The sequence below is a fragment of the Syngnathus acus genome, chromosome 12 (genome assembly GCF_901709675.1).
Source record: "Syngnathus acus chromosome 12, fSynAcu1.2, whole genome shotgun sequence".
In the NCBI taxonomy this organism is placed as follows: Eukaryota; Metazoa; Chordata; class Actinopteri; order Syngnathiformes; family Syngnathidae; genus Syngnathus; species Syngnathus acus.
Genome location: NC_051097.1, coordinates 8,575,525 through 8,597,986, shown reverse-complemented (window position 1 = coordinate 8,597,986; position 22,462 = coordinate 8,575,525). Strand labels below are relative to the sequence as shown.

The 22,462-nt window shown below is 43.3% G+C and overlaps 4 protein-coding genes across 12 annotated transcripts in view; 2 read left to right on the top strand and 2 right to left on the bottom strand.

Moving 5' to 3' along the window:
* The window catches only part of si:ch73-287m6.1 (RIMS-binding protein 2), a 28,084-nt gene extending 24,739 nt beyond the window's left edge, over positions 1 to 3,345 (bottom strand). For 5 of the 8 annotated variants that reach the window (XM_037265712.1, XM_037265717.1, XM_037265713.1 and 2 more), the window contains exons 1-2: positions 3,182 to 3,345; positions 1,441 to 1,584 (exon numbers count right to left, since the gene is read on the bottom strand). In XM_037265712.1, the coding sequence (XP_037121607.1) occupies positions 1,441 to 1,578 (138 nt within the window). In that variant the 5' untranslated portion in view covers positions 1,579 to 1,584; positions 3,182 to 3,345. The remainder of the gene's footprint in view (positions 1 to 1,440; positions 1,585 to 3,181) is intronic. The other 3 variants (XM_037265715.1, XM_037265714.1, XM_037265720.1) reach the window with 1 other exon arrangement.
* Positions 3,346 to 3,546: 201 nt separating this feature from the next.
* noc4l (nucleolar complex associated 4 homolog) lies at positions 3,547 to 6,752 on the bottom strand. Its single transcript, XM_037266064.1, has 15 exons — positions 6,576 to 6,752; positions 6,390 to 6,510; positions 6,206 to 6,312; positions 6,024 to 6,131; positions 5,768 to 5,917; positions 5,571 to 5,673; positions 5,472 to 5,506; positions 5,345 to 5,395; positions 5,163 to 5,274; positions 4,973 to 5,033; positions 4,733 to 4,843; positions 4,492 to 4,655; positions 4,335 to 4,417; positions 4,114 to 4,227; positions 3,547 to 3,907 (listed from the first exon to the last, which is right to left on the bottom strand). The coding sequence occupies exons 1-15, from the start codon at positions 6,723 to 6,725 to the stop codon at positions 3,791 to 3,793; spliced, it is 1,587 nt and encodes a 528-aa protein (XP_037121959.1). The 5' UTR covers positions 6,726 to 6,752; the 3' UTR covers positions 3,547 to 3,790.
* Positions 6,753 to 7,040: 288 nt separating this feature from the next.
* Positions 7,041 to 9,269, top strand: pus1 (pseudouridine synthase 1). Its single transcript, XM_037266030.1, has 6 exons — positions 7,041 to 7,365; positions 7,443 to 7,657; positions 7,724 to 7,861; positions 8,033 to 8,135; positions 8,289 to 8,989; positions 9,063 to 9,269. The coding sequence occupies exons 1-6, from the start codon at positions 7,302 to 7,304 to the stop codon at positions 9,093 to 9,095; spliced, it is 1,254 nt and encodes a 417-aa protein (XP_037121925.1). The 5' UTR covers positions 7,041 to 7,301; the 3' UTR covers positions 9,096 to 9,269.
* A 663-nt stretch (positions 9,270 to 9,932) lies between these two features.
* atp2a2b (ATPase sarcoplasmic/endoplasmic reticulum Ca2+ transporting 2b) lies at positions 9,933 to 22,328 on the top strand. 2 transcript variants are annotated; one of them, XR_005099605.1, is made up of 24 exons: positions 9,933 to 10,589; positions 10,845 to 10,862; positions 10,941 to 11,023; positions 12,064 to 12,168; positions 12,418 to 12,556; positions 14,504 to 14,584; positions 15,176 to 15,261; positions 15,392 to 15,547; positions 15,646 to 15,787; positions 15,901 to 16,067; positions 16,334 to 16,422; positions 16,509 to 16,611; positions 16,702 to 16,833; positions 16,912 to 17,031; positions 17,111 to 17,329; positions 17,424 to 17,547; positions 17,634 to 17,845; positions 17,919 to 18,139; positions 18,225 to 18,427; positions 18,624 to 18,709; positions 18,801 to 18,934; positions 19,013 to 19,130; positions 19,286 to 21,081; positions 21,251 to 22,328. XR_005099605.1 is itself a non-coding variant. In XM_037265372.1 (23 exons), the coding sequence occupies exons 1-23, from the start codon at positions 10,472 to 10,474 to the stop codon at positions 19,556 to 19,558; spliced, it is 3,129 nt and encodes a 1,042-aa protein (XP_037121267.1). In that variant the 5' UTR covers positions 9,933 to 10,471; the 3' UTR covers positions 19,559 to 22,328. The 2 variants fall into 2 exon arrangements, 1 of the variants encoding a protein (XP_037121267.1); XM_037265372.1 differs by having other exon boundaries at positions 19,286 to 22,328.
* The last annotated feature ends 134 nt before the right edge of the window (positions 22,329 to 22,462 follow it).

Below are 22,462 nucleotides of genomic sequence, written 5' to 3'. Positions count from 1 at the left end.
GTGAAGCCCACTGATTGCGTGTCGGGCATCCCCCTGAGGTCATCTTGACTAGGAGTCATTTAAATAGTCATCTCGCCATCTGGTGAGCGAGTGACTTGCATCACTGCTGCAACGAGGCCGAGCGCATTCCGGCAAAGAGAGCAGAAAATGAATCCAACCCATCAATTCTAAGAACATTCTGATTCCGAAAGGCGGATCTTGAGTGAGCTTGTGATGCTTTTGTGCCTACCTTACAGGCCGCCGTGCCTCCCTCGCTCTCTTTCCCGTCAAGTCCAAATCGGGCACATGATGGAGCTGTGTGTGTGAGTTTCCGAACGGCTCTAATCTCCAGCTTTAATAGCGTGCCGAGTGTGTGCAAAGCTGTAGCTGGCTGCGAGTCAGTGTGAGCAAAGACACTGGCAGCGGCTTCATGTCACTGTCACACACACAGAGACTTTCCCTCAGCGCCATCGCTCAAACTTGCTGTTCCTTTTGTCCACTTTGTGCTTGAACGCCCACATGTCCGTATGTCCGAAATTTTCCATGCCATTCTCCACCGACCACATGCAAAGATTATTTCTAAACGGTGAAGCAAATTTGAATCAAAGATGGCTTTTATATTTTACATTAAAAAAAAAAATGGACTATTACGCTTCATCATCCCTCTCTGACCTCATCTTGTACCTCTAATTTGACTTTTAAGAAACCACCGCGCCTGAAGAAAAACAACCAGAAACAGAAGGCGTGGCAGCACTCTGTGAACTCGTACTCACAGCATGAGTTGCTGTTGTGTAAGGAGTCCTTGATGGGACCGAGATGAGGACAGAAGGAAGGAGACACTAGTCTGCGTGAGTGAGAAGAGAAAGCAGCAACGTACACTCTGTTCCACTCTGTTACCTAGCAACGCTCGCCGGCCGCCCTTGCTCCAGACGCATTATCTTCAGGCATGACACGGAGCCGTGAGAGTCGGTCGGGATTTAGGAGCAGATGAAGAGCTGGATTGGAGGGGGAAATACGCCGTGAACCCCTCCATGTCGGCAAAATGCCAAGGGCCAGGAGTCATTTAGCCATGTCAGCCTGTTACATTAGCGTCAAGTGTTGACCTGCACTCTAGCTCAACTTTGAAATTTATCTCTCTAGTCATTCAACAGAGCATCAAGTAAAGCTTCCCTCTGGCAAAACAAAAAAGATATCAGTAAACAAGATATTATAATCCAATCATGTCCATTTTGGTTTCAGTCAATACATACTGGAATGAAAAAGAAAATGGCACGGGGCTTATATATTTTAATACGTGATGCTAATATAGAGTAATAAGCAATAGCTTGCGTGTGACCTATTTACAATCTAATTAATAGAGCAGTTATTTTAGATATTTGCTATTTTGGGACAGCCAATCAGAAATGGTTATAATATTACGTTAAAATTGAATACTGGTTTGCATGACAGCAGCACTGTTACCTTTGCCTTGGAGTGCACGTGGTGATGGCGTATGTTCCTGGCAGTGATGGTGGCCAGCTGTCTTTGGATCCACTGCAACTCCATCTGAGAGTGCCTCAGCAGCTCCTCCACATTAACGGCGGATGTGTGATCCCGCATTATCACCTGCAGAATACACAACACCATTAAAAATACACACAAGTGAGTCATCGTGCAAAAGGCGTCATCATAAGCACATGCTTGTTGATATATGCAAAAGGTTGTGTACGTATATTGTGTTAAATACATGTTTGTTTATATGTGCTGAAGGTGTGCCCCAAAATCAGCCAGTATCGGGTCACGTGTTCCCTGGAAAAATATTGTTAATTTTTTGTTACGGGAAGATGGAGTAATTTTTTTTTTTTTTTTTTTAAAGTCCCAATGATCATCACACACACATCTGGGTGTGGTGAAATTTGTCCTCTGCATTTAACCCATTCCCATGTGATTTTGATCCATCCCCTGGGGGGAGAGGGGAGCAGTGAGCAGCAGGGGTGCCGCGCTCGGGAATCATTTGGTGATCGAACCCCCCAATCCCAACCCTTAATGCTGAGTGCCAAGCAGGGAGGCAATGGGTCCCATTTTTATAGTCTTTGGTATGACCCGGGCAGGGTTTGAACCCACAACCTTTCAGTCTCAGGGCGGACACTCTACCACTAGGCCAAATTGCATTCTTTTTCAATATTGTTGATTTAAAACAGGGGTGTCAAACTCATTTTTTTGGCGGGCCGCATCGTAGTCATAGCTTCTTTCGGAGGTCCATTATGACTGTCAACCCAAATAAATGTATGAGCGCCTCATATTATATACAGTAAAAGCTACAAAACAAAACTCATTTTCAAATCAGACGAGTAAAAACTGGTCAAATATTAAAAAAAAGATATTAAAAGTGAAGACAATTTGCAATTCTAGTAATGACACGAATTTGATACACAATTTGTCTTCGCGGGCCACATAAAATGATGTGGCGGGCCGTATCTGGCCCCCGGGCCTTGAGTTTGACACCTGTGATTTAAAACAAAGAAACTACTCAAAGTAACTATCAACTTCAACCACCAAAACACAATTGAAGCAGTATTGGTATCTCCTTGTCACTTACTGTAAAATTCCAGCATCTTCATTCACTAAAACTGCATAGCTTGCTCTTTTTCAGCCACATAAGCATCCGTGACACGTTTGATCACCTCCGTAAGTTGTCTGCGTGATATGAAGCTGACTAAAGTGATTGATAGGATGCACCAACAAGCGCATGTTGTTCAGGGTGAGGCCGAGCTCGAGCTTCACTCCGGTTATGTAAGAGAGGATTACAGTTATTCTCTCAACACAATTACAATAACATTTATGCGCCCTATGCTAAATCCTACTTTAGGTCATCCTTCTTTTTACGTCTGCACGTACACTTTCTTATACAACACGTACAATTGTGATTTATGTGTGTAATTTTAGGGGGTTTCAATTTTGTCTGGTAATAATTTATGAATTACAAATATGGATATGTTCAACTGTCTATGCCAGCGACTAAAGTTCTTGACAGCGGGTACAATAAACCTGTTGCCATTCATATAGTATATAAGCAAAGGCGGAGCCAGAAAGGCTGCCCCCACCCCCAAATTTTTTTTATATATGAATGATTTAAAGCTATTTTCACGTGAAATATAAATAAAAGCATCAATTTGCATGAATTAAAAGGTTAAAAAAAAGACTTAAGCTCTCATATACTCACCCTTTCAACTGATCTTCTGTGGTTCCCTGCAGGCCCGGTACCTCGCTTGGCATCTTCTATTCCTCAAATATTAAAAGGCAAAACAAACGCAACACACAGCAATGCCTAGAGCTGCCCTACAAATGTGTGCAGCTTGTGAGCAGAGTTTTTGGATGGCGTCTTCCCCCCGATGACTTGCTCTTTTGAGAAGCAAGTCCCGAATTGTTTCCCAGCGTTGTTCGGCCCAAAGGCTGCCTGCTGCGTGGGCCATATGGCACATAAAAAGGGAGAAGCAAGTAAGACGGGAGAGGGGCGTTTTGAGGTTGAGCTCACACTTGAACACAAAGCGAAATTATGCTTGTTAAAGCGAGCGAAAAAGGCCTTGATATGCTTCATTGCTTTTATTTTATTCGGGGGCATGTTTAACACACGGTTGCTTGACGGTTTGAACAACAAACATGCAGTACAAAAATAACAGCATGTTTTGCTCATTTGTGAAGTATTTTTCATAGAATTGGAGTTCCCGATAAGAAACACTTTGAGACTGTGATGAGTTGTGTGTAAAAAAAAAAAAAAAAATGAATGAGATATCAAAGGAGGCATGTTCATGCATATTGATCCTGCGCTCTTTCACTCCAAGCAGAAGTGCTGTCCCATCACATCTTTGCCAGGGCTCAGCAGCCGCGTGGCAGTTTCAAACTCCAGGGGGATGCTCTTAGTCGATGTTTTCAAGTCTCGATCCATCAGCTGAGTGGACAGAGAATATTTATTGGGCTGCTCGCGTGGCAACAGGGATTAAGATGTTAAGGTTAGCAAAAGTGGGCCAACACTGTATATCATTAATTCCACCATGTAGGTAGCAGAAATTCCATCTTTAAAGTTGGGGAAAAAAAGTAGCTAGATGTCATCTGTAAAGCAAAAGTTTGAAAATACAAAATGAAGAGCCACATCACCTCAAATGTTGTTATCTCAAGCACCTCGCTGAGGTCATCCTCATTTGGTGACAACGATGTGTTGATGAGCATGGCAGCTTTGACCACATCTGGATGGTAATGTCTCTGCAGTGTCTGCAGAAAGACAGGAAGAACTTAAATTCCGCATTCAAACCATATCCATAACATTGTAATTGGGTACAGATGCCACAAGATGGCGCCAAAGCACTCGGATCACAAACCTTAATTTCCCACAAGCTACTTTCTAAGGCACGGCACTGAGCAGGGTCATCTTCATCCATCAGGTATGGGTCTTCCAAAAGCTCTGTCATAGTCAAACATATTTGACACAGCGGCTTTCGTGAGTTTTTAATATGGCCGCTATGTGCAAGAGCTCACCGTCTTCTGCGCTGGGCTTGTGAATGAGGATCCGGGAGGACGGGTGGCGGCGGATCAGGTTGTAGATGAAAGGGAGCACGAAGAGGAGCGCCGCGGGCGGAGCCGTGAGAGCCAAACGGGCCAGGCGCTTAGCAAAAGCGGCCACGATGTACAACGGCAGGTGACTGGAATCAAAATAAAACACAAATGGTCACATATACAGTTTCATTTAACGAATTTTAATGGCAGGTGAAAGCTCTACCTGGAACTGAGGAACAGGTTGGCCAAATGGAAAAAGCGAGCTTGGTACTTGACATGGAAAATGGAAGGCTCAAGAAGATTATATAATTTCTTGTAGAAGTCAGGGTACTCTCTGAAAGGCATCAAAAAAAGTTATAATTTTGTTTTGTTAGTTTTTATCAATGTATTCACAGAATGTCCATTTTACCCTTTGGTTAAAATGTTATGACTGTTTGATATCAACGTATAATATAATACTCACAGGTTGTGTTTATGCACGAGGATAAAAAGTCCATTAAGAGCCAACAAGCTGATGGCGCCACCTATCCAAAAAAGACATTGGTCATTTATCTATTATTGGCCTCAAAGTGACTTTCGACCACTTTATCTCAGATGTACAAATTTATTGGGAGGTTGTGCGACTACCCGGAAAAAAAAAAAAAAAAACATACCAACATTATAGGCGGCAGTCAAGAAGTCAATCATCATCGTGGGTTCGCTCATGTGGGGCAAAATAGCATCATGGAGCATCACCAAGACCTTTTTATACATGTTGCTCGGCAACTACAACGAAAAGTCCAGTCGGTGTCAGAGTTGGGGAGACACGTTTGTGCGGTGGCACATTTCACATCACCTTATGCTTGAGGAAGCCGAGCCACATCCTCTCGAAGGTACGCTTGTGTTCCTGCGATGACAAAAGAACATAAAACTCTTCCAGACGATTCCAACAAGGGCGATAATGCATAGAAGAGCCTACGTACAAGTAGTTTCGCAGCTTTCCAGTCTTCGTGTTTTGCTGAAATGAGAACAAATCATCGGTGCGATTGAAGTAAATAATACAATAAAACATCCGGTCTCACCTTCCTGTTTGACCATAAAATTGGAAAGCTTGGACTGCTCCTTTGGCACGCTAATGTTGGACATGAGAGTAAAAACGTTGAGTTGGTATACAGGCATGACTTCCTGGAGAGGGGGTAAAAAAAGCCAGATATATTATTTGGAGGATTTGGTTTTCGTTTGACAATAAGTGGTGTACTAAACTGCAACGTTGTCTTACCCCTTTGCTTTTGTCCATGACTTGGCCGATGTTCCCGCGGACTGAGCTCATGACATAATAGCGTACATCCTCCTTCTCCAGGAACTCATAAAACCGAGAAATCAGTAGAGACTTGTCCATCGTCTGGGACAGCATTCTGTCCACTATAGACTACACAAGACATGCAGGATAGAAAATTAAGCTCTTTATAAGAAAATAAGAGATTCTAAAAGGGGGGTGGGCGTTAAGAACACATGCTAATGACAAAAATAGCTACCTGTATCAGTTCCCGGGGGAAACTGTGGTGTTCACTCCAGTCCAAGTCCATGAGGGGGTGTTTTCCTTCTCCCGCTGCAAACTTCATCAGGCAACACAACGAAGCTTCCTAGTTTGAACAAATGCTTAGTATAAATAATCCAATGATCACGTTTCTCCGTATTCCCTTTTGAGCGAACTAACCTGGACCGCATGAAGTTCATGACTAAGGTGTTCAAGCAGCATCTCCATGCAGTTGTTGTAACGGTGTCTCATGAAAATACGGTATTTGTCTTCAGCATTATAATCACCTAGTAATGAGTTGAATATGAGTTTAAAACACAAAAGCATGTTTGATGAGTCGTGACAATGTGTAAGGATTGCACACCATTTAACGCGTCGTCTTCTGCTGGTAGTTTGCCATTAAATAGCTCATTTCTTTCTAAAAGCGTGCAAAATAAATTGCTGCATGCGTTGATGGCCATGACAACATCGTTCTCCTCTTCCGACTGCAAGAAGATAATCACATCATTTGAAATGACAAAAAGAAGCATATCAGTGGAATTACACATACCTGAAGAAACTCGAATATGTCGAATACGTCATTGGCGTGTTTTCTGCTTTGAAGTATATTAAAAACTACATTGTTTAGGTCAATTTGAGCTTTTTTGACACTCGTTTCTGATTTTGCTTTCTTCACGTTGCGCTTCAGGGAGGGCGCCATGTTTGTTTGGAAGAGAGGAGGGGGCGCGTTTTTCTTCTTCTACTCTGCTTTCTTTAAGATGGTACATTACTGCCCCCGACTGGCCATTTGGATAAGTTTATTTACTTTCGAGTCGAGGGATTGAAATAATAAAACAAAATAAAAGTATGAGGTGGATCGTACATTTAAACAAAATAAAATAAAAAACAGTTGACAATAATAACAAGTATTATTTTTCATAATAAATGCTGTCGCAGTATAAATATTTTGCCTGCAGAGCTGACGTGAACACTAAGTCGCGCGATAAAACAAATCACGCGATATTTACATCCGGGGTCAAAGTTGATACTCTCCATGTGCCTGGATGGCGGCGTTAAGTGTCAAGTTAGGGAAATGAATAATAGATTTATTTAAATTGTTTAAGATGAAAAAACGTTGAATCCGGGGAAAGGACGATTTGTTGTGTAGCATATTCAAAACTATTTTCTTCGTTCTCAACTAATTTGTTTTTATTCCGAAAAATTGTGCTATTCCGCGTTAGCTATATCACCTTGCATCGTTTTGGTTGCACTGTCTCTCCCCAATGGCTTAGGGGACATGTTTAAAACCAGGCTGCCGCTGAGTGCCTTGGTTACCTGGAGACGCGTAGCAGCAACAAACGGTAAGATTTTCCACACAGTGAAACTTAACTTTTTGCATTCTGTACTACTATAAAGGTTTAGATGTTTCGTCCTCCAGGTGGTCTTTTTAAATTCCTTTCCAACATGAGTGAAGCATCACAAAACGAACCGGCTGCCAATCTCTTGAAACGATCCAAAGAGGACAATGAGGTTGTTCAATCCACAAAAAGAGCAAAATCCGAGGGAGATAACACCGATGAGGAAAGGCGATACCCCAAAAAGAAAGTCATCCTCCTTATGGCATACTGTGGCAAGGGGTACTATGGAATGCAGGTACAAAACAAAACAACACCCTTAAATTAAAAGCCCCCGCCCTTAATTCTTTCAATTTTTCTTCAGCGAAATCCTGGGAACGCTCAGTTCCGGACAATAGAGGATGATCTTGTCGCAGCTCTTATCAAATCAGGCTGCATCCCTGAAAACCATGGCGATGAAATGAAGAAGATGTCTTTCCAAAGATGTGCCAGGACTGATAAGGTATTACCGTCATCTCCATCCATTTTCCATCCATGGTCTCGAGGCAACGTACATCCTGGACTACTTGCCATCTAATTGCAGAGCAAATAGAGACCAAAACATATTTAACACACACACACACATCATAAGAGTACTAATGTCATCACTCGTTTCCTATTTGATGTACTTTAGGGTGTGTCTGCGGCAGGCCAAGTGGTGTCTCTGAAGCTGTGGATGATTGAAGATATAGTTGAGAAAATTAACGAGCACCTACCACCTCAAATCAGAATCCTTGGTGAGAAATATTTTCATTTTCTCATGTCATGTAGAACAGATCATTCTGTAAAAGTTGTTTACTGTCCAACTAACCACAAAAAACAACCATGTGTGTTTAAATATATTTCCAGTTGGTCAGTTGACAATGCTTTTTTCATCTCTCCAACCTCAGGTGTGAAACGAGTGACCCAAGGCTTCAATTCCAAAAACAACTGCGACGCTCGCACATATTCTTACCTGCTTCCAACAGTGGCCTTTTCTCATAAAGACTACGACACAAGTGACACGGCATCCTTCCGCCTCGATCCGGAGACACTTCAGAAGGTCAACCATCTGTTTGCGCGATACAAAGGAACCCACAACTTCCACAACTTCACATCCCAGAAGGCTCCGAAGGACCCCAGCGCCCGTCGCTACATCACTGAGATGTCCTGCGGCGAGCCTTTTATCCTCAATAAAAACGAATTTGCTGTCATCACGGTGCGAGGCCAGAGCTTTATGATGCACCAAATCCGGAAGATGATTGGCCTTGTCATCGCAGTCATTAAGGGATACGCGCAGGAGAAAGTCATGGACCGCAGTTGGGAACAAGACAAAGTGGACGTGCCCAAAGCCCCAGGACTTGGCTTGGTCTTGGAGAGGGTCCACTTTGACAGGTATAACAAACGCTTCGGAGGCGACGGGCTCCATGAGTGCCTCGAATGGGACGGTGAAGAGGAAGCCATCAAAGCCTTCAAAGAGGCTCATATTTATCCAACCATTGTGGAGACGGAGTGTCAGGAGGGCTCCATGCGCAGCTGGATGGCCACACTGCCCATACATGACTTCCACGGCACAGCGACTGGAATGCAGAACAATAAAGAGCAGAAAGAGGTATCAGGCAACACTTAGTAATGATAAATGGAAAAAAAATACATTTTCCTAACTATTGTTTCTTTTCTTCCAGGAAGATGCAGATATTGCAAATGACTCTGATTAAGAAGACTCCTGCATACTTTTATTTTATAAAAAAAAAATTGAGGTTCCTCATCTTGTATTTCAGTTTGCTTATTTTTAGTTCAGTTTTCTTATTGAGGTGTTCTTATTTCTATCACACAGGTTACATAGTTACTCTACACAAATAGAAAAATAAAAGCCCTTTTCATTACTCCAACGTGGCTGATTGATTATTCACAGAACTGTATATGTCAATATTTCTATTGGGGTGTGAATAAACAAGAAATGCAAATGAATGTTAAAAAAGAGAGACTGTGCGGATTTGATTATATTAGTACAAAAGTATGGAAGTTACTGTATGTTGTAAGGAGATTACCAATGAAAATCGAAGAAAGGTGCATTGTGAATCATTATGTAGTAAACCTTTTATCCACTGGACAGCAGCAAAAACGTGTTAACACTGGTTGAATCAGAATTGTGGCTCTCTCTTGACTTCAGGATGTAGCTGATTTTAGCAGAAGTGACCAGCATCCCGGAGATAACAAAACAAATATTTCATTTATTTTATTTAGTCGTTCATTCATTAATTCGTTAATTTAACCGACGTCACTCGAGCCAATCACAGGGCCCGCCCACACACAATATACTTGTAGAAATGTGAGTTGTAATTCGTCCAATTTATAAATAAGATTCCAATGATTCTGATTTGCTAGCACAGACAACATAAATGGTGGACATTAGAGTGATTATATTTATTTTTATTAGATTTTCTTTCCATAGAAAATTAAGATGGCGAGTAAAGGAGTTCCGGTTTGAGTAACCAATCAGAAACGAGACTTTTCCGGTTTGAGTAACCAATCCGAGCGTTCCACATGCGGACACCGAACACCGCATTCGACTCACACGAAGGCTGCGGCGGACAAATGCAATAGCGTAGAGCCGTAGAAGACGCTGGTGATTCCGCAATAATACATACTCAAAGCAGGCTAGGAGTAAGCTACAAGACAACCGCATGTTTATATAATTCGTCCGTGTAATTTTTTTCTCGGGCTGCGTCGTCTATGTAGAGATCGGGGCGTACGTTTACGGCGTTGATGATATGAACAATCCGTTGCAGATTTCTCGGGAGAGCGAGCAAAGCGCGACCGGCGAAATCAAGCCAGAGCCGAATTGTTAGCTTAGCTTGAGCGGCTAACTTACCCGTTAGCACCTTAGCCGCTAATTCGGCCCCTCTAAGCAGACACCTGCTCGTTGTTTTGCCCTCTAAGTAATTTATACACAGCCCCACAGTTAAAGGTCGTTTTGTTATTTTAATTTATTTTAATTTAAAACCAAATCGCTTTGAAGCAAGGCAGGACTGTGTCAGGTCGAGGTCGGGACCAGTAGAGGCATACGGGTCTCCTCGAGTGGCCATTCACCATGGACAACGCGCACACTAAGACGGTTGAAGAAGTTTACACCTTTTTTAACGTGAACGAGAGCACCGGCCTGAGCTCGGAGCAAATCAAGAAACAACGGGAACGATTTGGACCTAACGGTAAGGATCGGGGCTTCTTAAATCGTGGCGTGTTACAATTGTATGGCCCGTTCCACCGGTGTTGTAACGGACATTTACCAGATGGTGACGTCACTGTGTGCGTCATGAAGTGCCGTAAACGAGTACTGACCTGATTTACATTACGAATACAATAGTTATTGTGGAACTGTCGTGTACTATATTGTATACTAATGATGGAACTCTATTTAACTTTTTTTTATTTTTTATCTGGGTTTCCTTCATGACGATGTGCAGAGTTGCCAGCAGAGGAGGGTGAGTACATATTAACTGTCTGTTATATACTGAAAATATGCTTCATTTAAATAACTTTATTTTTTTTCTTCTCGAAAGGCAAGTCTCTTTGGACGCTGGTGGTTGAACAGTTTGAAGATCTGCTCGTGAGGATCCTCTTACTGGCTGCCTGCATATCCTTTGTGAGTATTACTCTGTCATTGCTCAATGTAAACCGGAGCTGTTTTGTGGCTACAAACTGCTATTTTTAAAAGGATTGTTGAAGTAACCCTGTCTGAGTGGGTTGTGATTCAACGGGCGGGAATTAAAGTGAACGGAAAACAGCAGTTTAGGGATTCTTGATAAATTGTCTGTCTAAGGCAAATACATTTGAGTCACAGACCACAACCTTTTATTAGCAAACATAAATCCTTGTAGATTAAGCGCGAGTCCTGCGGAGTGTACTCGAAAGGAAGTGTTTTTCTGCTCTTAATGCAAATCAAACCTGTCTTCTGAGCCTGCGTTGTCTCACAACAGTGATGTTAACACAATTCCAGTTGGGGCCTTTGCGCTTGGGAGTGAAAGACTGTGGCGTTGTTAATCAGTGAACAGATGAATATATCACCTACGTGTCATTGAGATGAAAAGCCTGTTGACAAAGGGCCATTTGAAGTTTGAGTGGCAAATACTTTAGGTATACTTGAACACTGGTAGACTGATAAAAGTGGAAATGAATAGGTAGCAGTGTGTCATTCTGCTGGTTTAGCCATCGCCTACAAATAAAATGTATTTGTTATGAATTAAATCTTGGAGCAATTGTGCAATACAGCTAAGTTGCCCAAAGATCAAACACAAAACAATAAATACTCGTAATAATGAGAATAATATCCAAACGTTTTATATTTGAATGCATTTATTCAAAAAGTTTGCTTTAATTTTGAATCATATTTGATTGCGTGCAGAAGGGCTGGTTGATATCAGTTGCAGTTTCCACCACCCTGTTTCAAAATGTCATTTGCTTTTTGTGTATTGTAATTGAGGCAGTGGTGACTCATCAAATATTTTAGTTACATCCTGGTAAGCTGGTATGAGCTAATACGTGCCCTGTATTATGTAATCTGCAGGAAAATGAAAAAGGAAAGTAGATGACTTACTTTCATGGACTCAACCATATTTAACTAGTTTTGCTAATCAAGATTTATTGTCTGAGTTGCATTTAATGTTCATGTTTCCTTTGGTCCAGGTGCTGGCTTGGTTTGAAGAAGGAGAAGAAACCGTAACAGCGTTTGTGGAGCCTTTTGTGATTCTGCTTATTCTCATCGCCAACGCCGTTGTTGGAGTCTGGCAGGTAAAGAAACTCTTCGATGAACAAACGACGGTGACACTGCGCCATACTTTTAACTAAGCAAGCCTCCTCAACTAGTGACTGTTGTCGTGTATAAAACGTCACTGTTTTCTTTGGCAGCGTGCCTCATTTTAATCTTACCTGTCATAAAATCTTCATACTTCTATGATTGTAATCTCTTGAGCACTCAAAGCAGCTTGAACATGTAATTATTTTCATAATGTGCTGGATTTTTTTTTTTTTTAACATCAGGAGCGTAATGCAGAAAATGCAATTGAAGCCCTAAAAGAATATGAGCCAGAAATGGGAAAGGTCTACCGCCAGGATCGGAAGATTGTCCAGAGGATCAAGGCCAGGGACATTGTGCCAGGGGACATTGTGGAGGTTGCAGGTAAGATGATGACTTTATTCTCTGCAATATTTTGAAATAATTGAGCGATCGGGAAAAATGTACTTCCTATACTGCAGATTCCTCTTGGGCGATTTACTGTCAGAAATATGACTGTAAATAGAACAGTTATGTAATAGATGAACATGTCCCAAACTCCCGGCTGTCCATCCCACCACTCTTGCATATTTGGCTTCCCCCCGCAATTATTGCGCCGTTTTTACTGACAGCGCCGTTTATCGTTGCGTGGGTGGGATTGTGATCTTTCTATTCATGGAAAGAGCACAAGTCGTCTCTGGAGGCCCCCGAGTGACCCTGCGAAAGGTCATCGAAGGCTGTCGGCCTCCGTGCCTCGCTCTCCGCTCCAGAACGCATCATGGAACAAAATAAAAAAAGATAAATAAATCCGACCCCCCTCCATGCTGCGGAGTAGCTGGTAGGAGGAAGATGCAAAGTGTGCTCTTCTCAAATTGATTTCTACTCTTATCCTCGTGGTCGTTTTGTTTTGACAGTCGGCCCGGAGATGTTCAGTTCCGAAAAGACCCAAACTATACACAATTTGTCTTCCTCCAGGGATCAGATCAAAGATAATCTCCTTTGTTCACATCGGGGTGAGGAAAAGTCCCTCCTCCTTCCGGCCAGCGCATTCCCGGAATAAGACGAGCTAAAAATACATCCGCAAAGTTTTGGATTACGCCATCAAAGTTTGTTTTAGGAAGAATATATGGGGACTCTGCAAAATGATAACAAGTTGAGGTGAAATTGCTGGTAGTAGCTTGAGGGAATCTAATCGTGACGCCAATGCAGATTTGCGTCGTCCTGCTGTTTTTCTGTTCAAGAGATGAGCTCCAAAGTCGTTTGATGGTAGGCAGGTGGTGAAGAGGAGCTTCTGACAGCGTCCAGTTTAGTAGCAAGCCATATTTGGTCGTGTTTTGTCTCAGGAGTTTGATATTAAAGGATCTGTGCATTGGCATCGGACAGTGGCGATGATGCTTTTTGTTTCTTCATTTCTTATTGATAATATGGATTGAGGGTGGAAAAAAAGTCACTTCACCCTCCCTGACACTGGTCGTGAGAATGTTGGCACATGTGCTGACAAAAATTGGTCCTGCCCCTTTAATCCATTTGGAGCTGATCAAAATAGTTTAGCCATTTTTGGATGTGTGTTTTGCAGGACTTCTTGCATCTAATTCTCCTTACATCCTCTCTCTCTCTCCCCTCCCTGGGCACTTCAGAGGCTCAAGGGGTGTCTGTCTTCACTGTCTTCACAAGGGTCTCAAGATTGCAATTTTTATATTGCAAAATTACAGAAGTATCAGAGAAATAGCCCAAAGCACACGTTCTGTTTGATCCTAAAATCTTCTTTGTCTGTACTACTTTCTAAGGACGACACACTCGAGGATTTGCTGCATGTTTACATTTAGCTTTACAAGGGATGTCTGAAGTTTATTGAGGAAAGGATGCGTAATGGATCTGGATTTGGTTCCCAGGCGGTTCATTAACAGAACTCAAGCCATACATTAGAGCAAAACGTTTTGTGTAGCGCAGTTTTCTTGATGATCTTTGCGATTAAATGACTGACTGCTGATTAATAAGTCAAATGGATGTTATTTTGCCCGCACCTTATTAGACAGCAAAATAGTTGGGACTATTTACAGCGGGTCAGCCAGTTCGATTCCAGGATTGCACTCCCATTTTGTCTCTGTTGTGTCAAGACGCTTTCACTTGGCAATTTGTTCCATTCAACTGCTTTAATGATCAAAGAATCCATTATGATGCTCATCCGTTCTTGTTGGTCGCAGATTAGAGCCAACACACATTGCTCGTTGTTTTCCCCCGTTTGCAGGAACAGTTGCGATAAATGTATTTTATCGCTTGTTGATATTGCAACGTTGCTTAAGCATGGAATGCAGCTAATGAATTTTTTGTGTTTTTATTTTTTCTCCATAGTTGGTGATAAAGTACCCGCCGACATCAGGCTGACCTCCATCAAGTCAACCACGTTAAGAGTTGACCAGTCAATTCTAACAGGTAAAATTCCTTCACCTAGATTCAAAATGTGATTGTACAGCTGCCACACGGTCCTTTCAAGCTGCTGAAAAATAAATGACCCGCCTCCCTCCCCTTGACATTAATACCCTCTAAGCCATCCTCTAGTTTTACGTCCACACAGTCAATACAAAACAATCAAATCTGAGGGATGTGGCGAAAAGGAAGATGTGGGCGGGTGATTTGCACAGCAGTGGAAAATATTCAAAGTGGCATCTAAGGATGGATGCGACACGTGAGGGTTGTTTTATGTGAATCGAGGCCTTAAATCTTGTCCTTCCCAACTACCTTAATTGGTAGCGAAACTCCTCTGGGTATTTTTAGGGTTTCAGCGTTTTTTCTTTTCCCTCCGCTCGTCTTTTCCCCATTCAAGGCCACGCAGCCGTCAAACGCGACCTGTTGCGCCCTATCAGAACATGCCGGGTTGCGGCGACATCAGCGGCCCTCCCACCTATCACGGCGCCGCTTGATGGTTGTCATGCCTGCTTTGACAGCTGGAAAGACTTTTCCCACACACTGCAGCGTCCGTCACAACTGCTGCACATGTGACCGTTTGATGTTTCCTCTTTGTAGGAGAGTCTGTGTCTGTTATCAAACACACTGACCCGGTGCCAGACCCCCGTGCGGTCAACCAGGACAAGAAGAACATGCTCTTTTCCGTAAGTGACCTGTGAGAGTTTGTTTGCTTAAAATGTGACATTCAAGTCGATTACATAAGTGCTTAGCTCAGCATAGTCGTCCATCCACTTCCACATTTCACCAAACGTGCAAGTTTCCCTTTCCTCCCAGGGCACCAACATTGCAGCCGGCAAGGCCGTCGGCGTGGTGGTGGCCACAGGTGGAAACACGGAGATCGGTAAAATCCGTGACGAGATGGCCGCCACGGAGCAAGAGCGCACGCCGCTGCAGCAAAAGTTGGATGAATTCGGACAGCAACTCTCTAAAGTAATGCGCTCGGGTTATTTGGCTGTGCACGGGGTTTGATTCCTTATGACGTCTGAAGCGTCAAAATGAATTGTGGCCTGCGTTTTTTTTTGTGCCAGGTGATTACGCTGATCTGCATCGCTGTGTGGCTCATCAACATTGGACATTTCAACGATCCCGTCCATGGAGGCTCATGGATCCGAGGGGCTGTCTATTACTTCAAGATTGCTGTGGCGCTGGCAGTGGCTGCGATCCCTGAAGGTAAGCTCGGCAGCTTTCCGAGATTGTATATCGGCCAGGTGTGCAAAGTTTGATGATCTGACACAATATTTGATTGTAGCGTCTTTTTGATCATGAAACATCTTGCTTTTCAGGTCTGCCTGCCGTCATCACCACTTGTCTGGCTTTAGGAACACGGCGCATGGCCAAGAAAAACGCCATTGTCCGCAGTTTGCCCTCTGTGGAGACCCTCGGCTGCACTTCTGTCATCTGCTCCGACAAGACCGGCACACTGACGACCAATCAGATGTCTGTGTGCAGGGTAAGGCACACGTTTCAATTAAAAGAGCTCCATTTTTTCCCCCCCAATTCATTTCACCTCATTTATACAGCCAAGATACATCAGGGTCAAATGTATTGTCAAGGACTTTTAAAGATGGCTGCTTGTTTGTGAATGTTGGTAAACTGCTGCCATCTGCTGGATGCTGCTTCAGTCCCATGTTCCTGCAGAACCTCCACAAGTCTGATGTTGTATAATTGAATTGCTCTCTTCAAAATCATTTTTATCTGAATGTTTTTGCTTTGCAGATGTTTATCATTGACCAGGCTGACGGCAAGCATTGTTCCTTGAAGGAATTTACTGTTACCGGCTCTACATATGCCCCAGATGGAGAAGTGTGAGTGCAGTGTATAACAAAGTCATCCTATTGCATTGACGTGTTGAGGCTTATTTAATAACCGCCTGTGTTGTGTCTTTATTTAGGTACCAGAATGGCAAACAGGTGAAATGTTCCAATTATGATGCCCTGGTGGAGTTGGCCACTATCTGTGCTCTCTGCAACGATTCCTCATTGGACTATAACGACGTGCGTTTGCATATGAAATGTACTTCACCTCTGCTGTCAGGTGATAGACGCTGTGGTTTTAAATTTTTTTTTTTTTCTTCCCATTTCCAGACTAAAGGTGTGTATGAGAAGGTGGGCGAGGCCACCGAGACTGCTCTCACGTGCCTGGTGGAGAAGATGAATGTGTTCGACACCGATTTGAAAGGCCTTTCCAAGATCGAGAGAGCCAATGCCTGCAACTCCGTAAGTAACATTTAACTCTACTCAAAATACGAAAGATGAACCCAAAAAAAAAAACTGACCGGCTCTGTTGTGTTGCAGGTAATCAAGCAGCTGATGAAGAAAGAATTCACGTTAGAATTTTCCCGAGACAGGAAGTCCATGTCTGTGTATTGCAGCCCCAACAAAGCCCGCTCATCTGCGGTCAAGATGTTTGTCAAGGTATGTTTGAGCCAATTGTTGAGCATGCTTACTTTTTATTATTGAGTATGTTCCCTAAAGGTCTGTGTGCTCTACATAGGGTGCCCCCGAGGGAGTGATTGACAGGTGCACGCACGTCCGCGTGGGCGCCACCAAGGTGCCCATGACCCCCAGCATCAAGGACAAACTGATGGCAGTCATCAGGGAATACGGAAGCGGCCGAGACACCCTGCGCTGTCTCGCTCTGGCCACCCGAGACAACCCCTTGAGCAAAGAGGAGCTGGTCTTGGAGGACTGCACTCGCTTTGTTGACTACGAGGTAACCGCAGCTGACTTTTCAACTTTGTGGCATTGCCATGTTAGTGCTTAATGCGTGTGGCTACAAGAAATATGGTTTTGTTTATTCTCCTCAGACTGACCTGACCTTCGTGGGCTGTGTGGGTATGCTTGATCCTCCCCGGGCGGAGGTGGCGGCTTCCATTAGGCTCTGTCGTCTGGCAGGCATCCGAGTCATTATGATCACTGGAGACAACAAAGGTACGTATGTGCAAAACACACGAAAAAAACGTTGTTTTCTTGAAAAGCCCAGGATGTAAATAATGGGTTCCTTCTGCCAATTACAGGCACGGCCGTTGCAATTTGCAGACGCATCGGCATCTTTGGAGAGGACGACGACGTCGCCAGCATGGCTTACACGGGCCGCGAGTTTGACGATCTGAGCCCTGCCGCGCAACGAGAAGCCGTGGTCAAGGCCCGCTGCTTTGCCCGCGTGGAGCCGTCCCACAAATCCAAGATTATCGAGTATCTGCAGTCTTATGATGAGATTACAGCTATGGTGAGATGAGAAAAAGAGTCATTTAAATTTGGAAGATTGTTGTGGGTCTCATGTTGTGCCTTGCTGGTTTCAGACTGGCGATGGAGTGAACGACGCCCCCGCTCTCAAGAAGGCCGAGATTGGCATCGCCATGGGCTCGGGAACGGCGGTCGCCAAGACTGCCTCCGAGATGGTGTTGGCCGACGACAACTTTTCCACCATTGTGGCCGCGGTGGAGGAAGGCCGGGCCATTTACAACAACATGAAGCAGTTCATCCGATATCTCATCTCGTCTAATGTGGGAGAAGTTGTCTGGTAAGTGGGGGCACACAAAACATTTTTTTTTTCACTTCAGCGTGCTCAGTTTTTCTAAAAAAAAAAAATTTGGTGTGTATTGTAGCATCTTTCTGACGGCGGCCCTCGGCTTCCCTGAGGCGCTCATCCCAGTTCAGCTGCTTTGGGTTAACTTGGTGACTGACGGTCTGCCCGCCACCGCTTTGGGCTTCAACCCGCCAGACTTGGACATCATGAACAAGCCCCCCCGCAACGCTCGCGAGCCCCTCATCTCCGGGTGGCTCTTCTTCCGCTACCTCGCCATCGGATGTAAGTCCAACGAGTGTGTGAATGGAATGAATGCAGATCATCTTAGAAAAATAAAACGGGCAGCACTTGCAAGTAAGCATATAAATATGATCTTTCAGATCGTGTTGAAGGTGATAGTGTGCTGCCCAGTCTTTTCTGTACTTTCATTTTCTGATCAGAGCGTTCATAAAGTTGTGTTCTTGCTGTGCCTCGCCAGGCTACGTGGGCGCCGCCACAGTGGGCGCCGCCGCCTGGTGGTTTGTCGCTGCCGAAGATGGACCCAGGATCACATTTTACCAGCTGGTATGAACTCCAAGTCTAATTTCTCTCATGGCAACTCGGTGCCTTCACATTCTCCCCCAAGTTCCAGCAACAATGTTTTTTTTGCTTTCAGAGCCACTTCCTGCAGTGTGGACCACAAAACATAGACTTCCAGGATGTTGACTGTAAGGTGTTTGAGTCTCCTTATCCAATGACCATGGCCTTGTCTGTGCTGGTCACCATCGAGATGTGCAACGCTCTCAATAGGTTTGTTTTTGAATTGAGCTTTTCCACACTCCATAAATATCTGAAAGATGACAATAAATATGTGGCTTTGTGTTTCAGCGTATCTGAGAACCAGTCTCTGTTGCGTATGCCTCCCTGGGAGAACGTGTGGTTGCTGGGAGCAATTTGCCTTTCAATGTCTCTTCACTTCCTCATCCTCTATGTGGAGCCTCTTCCGGTAAGGATGTCTTATAGGGGCCTACACTAAAGCTACACCTGCCAAGTATTTATATAAGATGGGGGGGGGGGGGCTTGGTGAGTGACGTGGGTGCCAGCCAATGAGTGACCTCTTCCACACCACTGACTTATTTTTTCTTGCCGTTATCCTGCCAGATAATCTTCCAAATCACCGCCCTGAATCTGACCCAGTGGCTAGTGGTGCTCAAGATCTCCCTGCCGGTCATTTTACTGGACGAGATGCTGAAATTTGCGGCCAGGAATTACCTGGAGCCGGGTAAAGAGCTGGAGAAGGCGGCCAGCTCGGAAGGCTGCTGCCTGGCTGCATGTATGGAGGGCATCTCCTGGCCCTTCGTGGCCCTCTCCCTCCCCCTGGTCCTCTGGATCTACAGCACCGACACTAACATGGCCGAGATGTTCTGGTGCTGACTGACTTGAGCACAACCTCGACTTTTTCATCACAGCCATCACTCCCCCCCCCCCCCCCCCCATGCCACACTTTGGCTCCCCCCCCACCATCCTTCATCCCTCTCTGCCCGCCTCCACGTGCGTAGCTTGTGTGCGTGTGTGTGTCTTTGTATAGTTAGTATGCGCGTGTGTGTGTGTCTATGAGTAGGAGCAACTGTAAATTTGAATTCACGTTGAAGTTACCCGATTTGAGTTGGCATAAGGCTTTATGACTATCACGTAGACGAGATTGACAGTTGGCATTTTTCACTTTTACTTTTAAAATGAACCCCTATGCCTTTTTAAGCTTTATCCTTTCGGTTGTCTGCGAGTGTCATCATTCCAGTGTCACTACAGTAATTATTATTTAGCGCCACTTAAGAAAAGAAAGTTGGAAGATTGTGGATCTGTACAGAGATTGAACACTATTTTATGCAATTTTTTTTTTTATGGCTTTGTAAATTCGTTTGGACCGGCGTGGCTTAGACGTACTGCCTTGATGTTTCTTCTTTTCTAATGTTAACCATTGTGTCTTCAGTGTAAACGTTTTTTCAGAGGACAAGCGACGCGTGGCCGACAAGAGCGGGGAGGGGGAAAGGTTTGGGTGTGAATGTTGGGAATGCTTCGATTAGATGACGTGGGGGAGGACACACAAAAAAACGAATTCCAGAAAAATCTAAACTGCATGTCCTGTGACCAAGCATGAACCGTATGTGGTTACTCATTTCTAATTTATGCGCCCCCCTTCTTCTCCAAATGTAAGACTAGAAATTAATGTTATGGATACTTTTCTTTTATGATTTAAAATAAGCCGTTGTTTTCTGCACTGGGAAGATCGCAGCTACCTCAATGTGATACAAATGTTTTTGGTTTTTTTCTGTTAAATCTCTGGATGGTTCCCCACAGTCTTGCTCAGTTGTAACATCTGAGGTGCGCCCCTTGGGTCGCTTGTGCAGAAAATGGAACAGTCTCACATTCCCTCTAACCATTTAAAAAAAAAAAAAAAAAAAAAGATTCCTTTTGTGTGTTTTTTTTTTTTTTTTAAATCCATTTGCTTTAGAGACCAAGTAGTTCAAGATATGTGTATATAACCGTTGTGATGGCTTCTGATTCAAAGGACAATATTAAAAAAATTAATTATGACTCAAATGATTCCAAATGAATACCCCCCAAACTGTTTTGTTTTTTTTACTTAAAAGAAAAATACACTCATGAACCCTTTGAATCAAAGTGTTTGTTGTTCTTTGATATAAATTGAAGCAACATGCAAAGCATACTTGAATTCCACTTGTGAATGCTTGGCTTTTAGATATTAGTTTGAATCTAAAATACATATTTACCAGACTTGGTGTGAACATATTTGAGTGGCCATCCAGTTCACCGCATTAACATTGTGGATATTGAAAGCATGTTAGTGATACTAAGACGCCTGGATGTGTTTGTGTAACAACATTGGTGTGCTTCTCTTCCTTCAATGCCTTCCATTGGCTCCCCCTGTCACGAGAGTGAGTATTTCACTTTTATTCTCCCCCATCATCAAATCTGAATTGTAAACTTGCCCACATGCTCGCATTGTGAATGTCACCTGTGTGCCACCCACTTTCAACCTTTCGTTTTTTTAATCATCCAAATAACCACAATGGCAATGATCTGACATTGTTTCTCTTTTCCTAGGTTGGCTGTCCTAAAAATCTTGAAGGCTTTCGGAGGACAGTGCCATCAATCATTCCACTCTCCATGACAACTATGTATGTACACTGAACAAAAATACTAACACATTTGTTTTGGAGCTCATTTTTAATTACTATGTTCACAAAATGCCCGTTTCTCTCTCACACAAGAAGTTGGATTATTTTGACAGAGAAGTGCTCACGATAGATTTGTGGACACTATAAGAGACAAATAGGCCTTATGTGAAATATAGAAAACATTTACGAGCTAAAACTGATGCAAATTATATTTTTGTTCAGTCGTGGTGTGTGCGTGTTTGTGGTTTTGGTGCACAGAGAAACCGATTTTCACAGGAAAGAGACCAAATACATGATGCATTTATTATTATTTTACATACGCTTCTACCCAGCCTCCATTTTAGTGCGCAGGAAAGTCCAACATGTTCTTCTCTTCTAGCATGATGTTCCGTCCTTCCCTTCTTTCATGGTAGTTTTGACATGTAGTGACTCAACATTGGGAGCATTTGGTCTTAGCTTGCATTTTGTGTACAAACATCATGCATGCCTCGCAGCTGTATGTAGGCTTTTACAGTTTGTAATTATAGATTCTAATGTATAAATACTCTTACATTCAGACTTAAGATTCTAAGATGGTTCTATAGTAGACTTTTTGAAAATCACTGTTTTTATTGTACTGTTTGCACAATTATTAGAAACAACTCATCACTATGAATTTGGCTTTGGACTGCTTGCGTTCATCTTATTTACTGTAGGCCGATCATTTTCTGTCTAGTGATTTATTCGTTCTTAAGACATCCCTGCAATACAACAGTGCTGTTTTTTTTTTTTTTCCTCAATTGCCTCTATAGGTCTTTAGGATCCTGTATGTCTGGCAACTGCTGTAAAACTGTGATCTAATAAGAGGTGTACTGTGTGGTCCCTACAAAGGAACCTGGGTCTAAAAAAATATGTATATTAATCACATGTAAAAATATGACTATCATTATTTAAATTCTGATAGTGATTGTAGATGCATTACAGAGGTTGTGTTTTCAGGTAAATAAAGATCATATTTGAAGTTTCTTTGCGTATTTTCTATATTTAGTGTGGCCTAATAATTTGGCCCATGAACTTATGAGGACATGATGTTGGCGGCAATGACTCGTTCGTCCAGCAGATGGCAGTGTTGAACTAAACTTGTCTGCTTTACCAAAGC

What these genes read in the sequence shown, in the direction of transcription:
- noc4l (XM_037266064.1), bottom strand. Translation starts at nt 6,725, where the DNA reads ATGGCGCCCTCCCTGAAGCGCAACGTGAAGAAAGCAAAATCAGAAACG. An exon ending in TCATGGACAAAAGCAAAGGG is followed by an intron (nt 5,674 to 5,767) that starts GTAAGACAACGT and finishes CCCCCTCTCCAG; the next exon opens with GAAGTCATGCCTGTATACCA. An exon ending in TTGAGATAACAACATTTGAG is followed by an intron (nt 3,908 to 4,113) that starts GTGATGTGGCTC and finishes CTGTCCACTCAG; the next exon opens with CTGATGGATCGAGACTTGAA.
- atp2a2b (XM_037265372.1), top strand. Translation starts at nt 10,472, where the DNA reads ATGGACAACGCGCACACTAAGACGGTTGAAGAAGTTTACACCTTTTTT. An exon ending in AGTGGCTGCGATCCCTGAAG is followed by an intron (nt 15,788 to 15,900) that starts GTAAGCTCGGCA and finishes CTTGCTTTTCAG; the next exon opens with GTCTGCCTGCCGTCATCACC. An exon ending in ATCAGATGTCTGTGTGCAGG is followed by an intron (nt 16,068 to 16,333) that starts GTAAGGCACACG and finishes TTTGCTTTGCAG; the next exon opens with ATGTTTATCATTGACCAGGC.
- pus1 (XM_037266030.1), top strand. Translation starts at nt 7,302, where the DNA reads ATGTTTAAAACCAGGCTGCCGCTGAGTGCCTTGGTTACCTGGAGACGC. An exon ending in ACGCGTAGCAGCAACAAACG is followed by an intron (nt 7,366 to 7,442) that starts GTAAGATTTTCC and finishes TTCGTCCTCCAG; the next exon opens with GTGGTCTTTTTAAATTCCTT. An exon ending in ACCTCAAATCAGAATCCTTG is followed by an intron (nt 8,136 to 8,288) that starts GTGAGAAATATT and finishes CTCCAACCTCAG; the next exon opens with GTGTGAAACGAGTGACCCAA.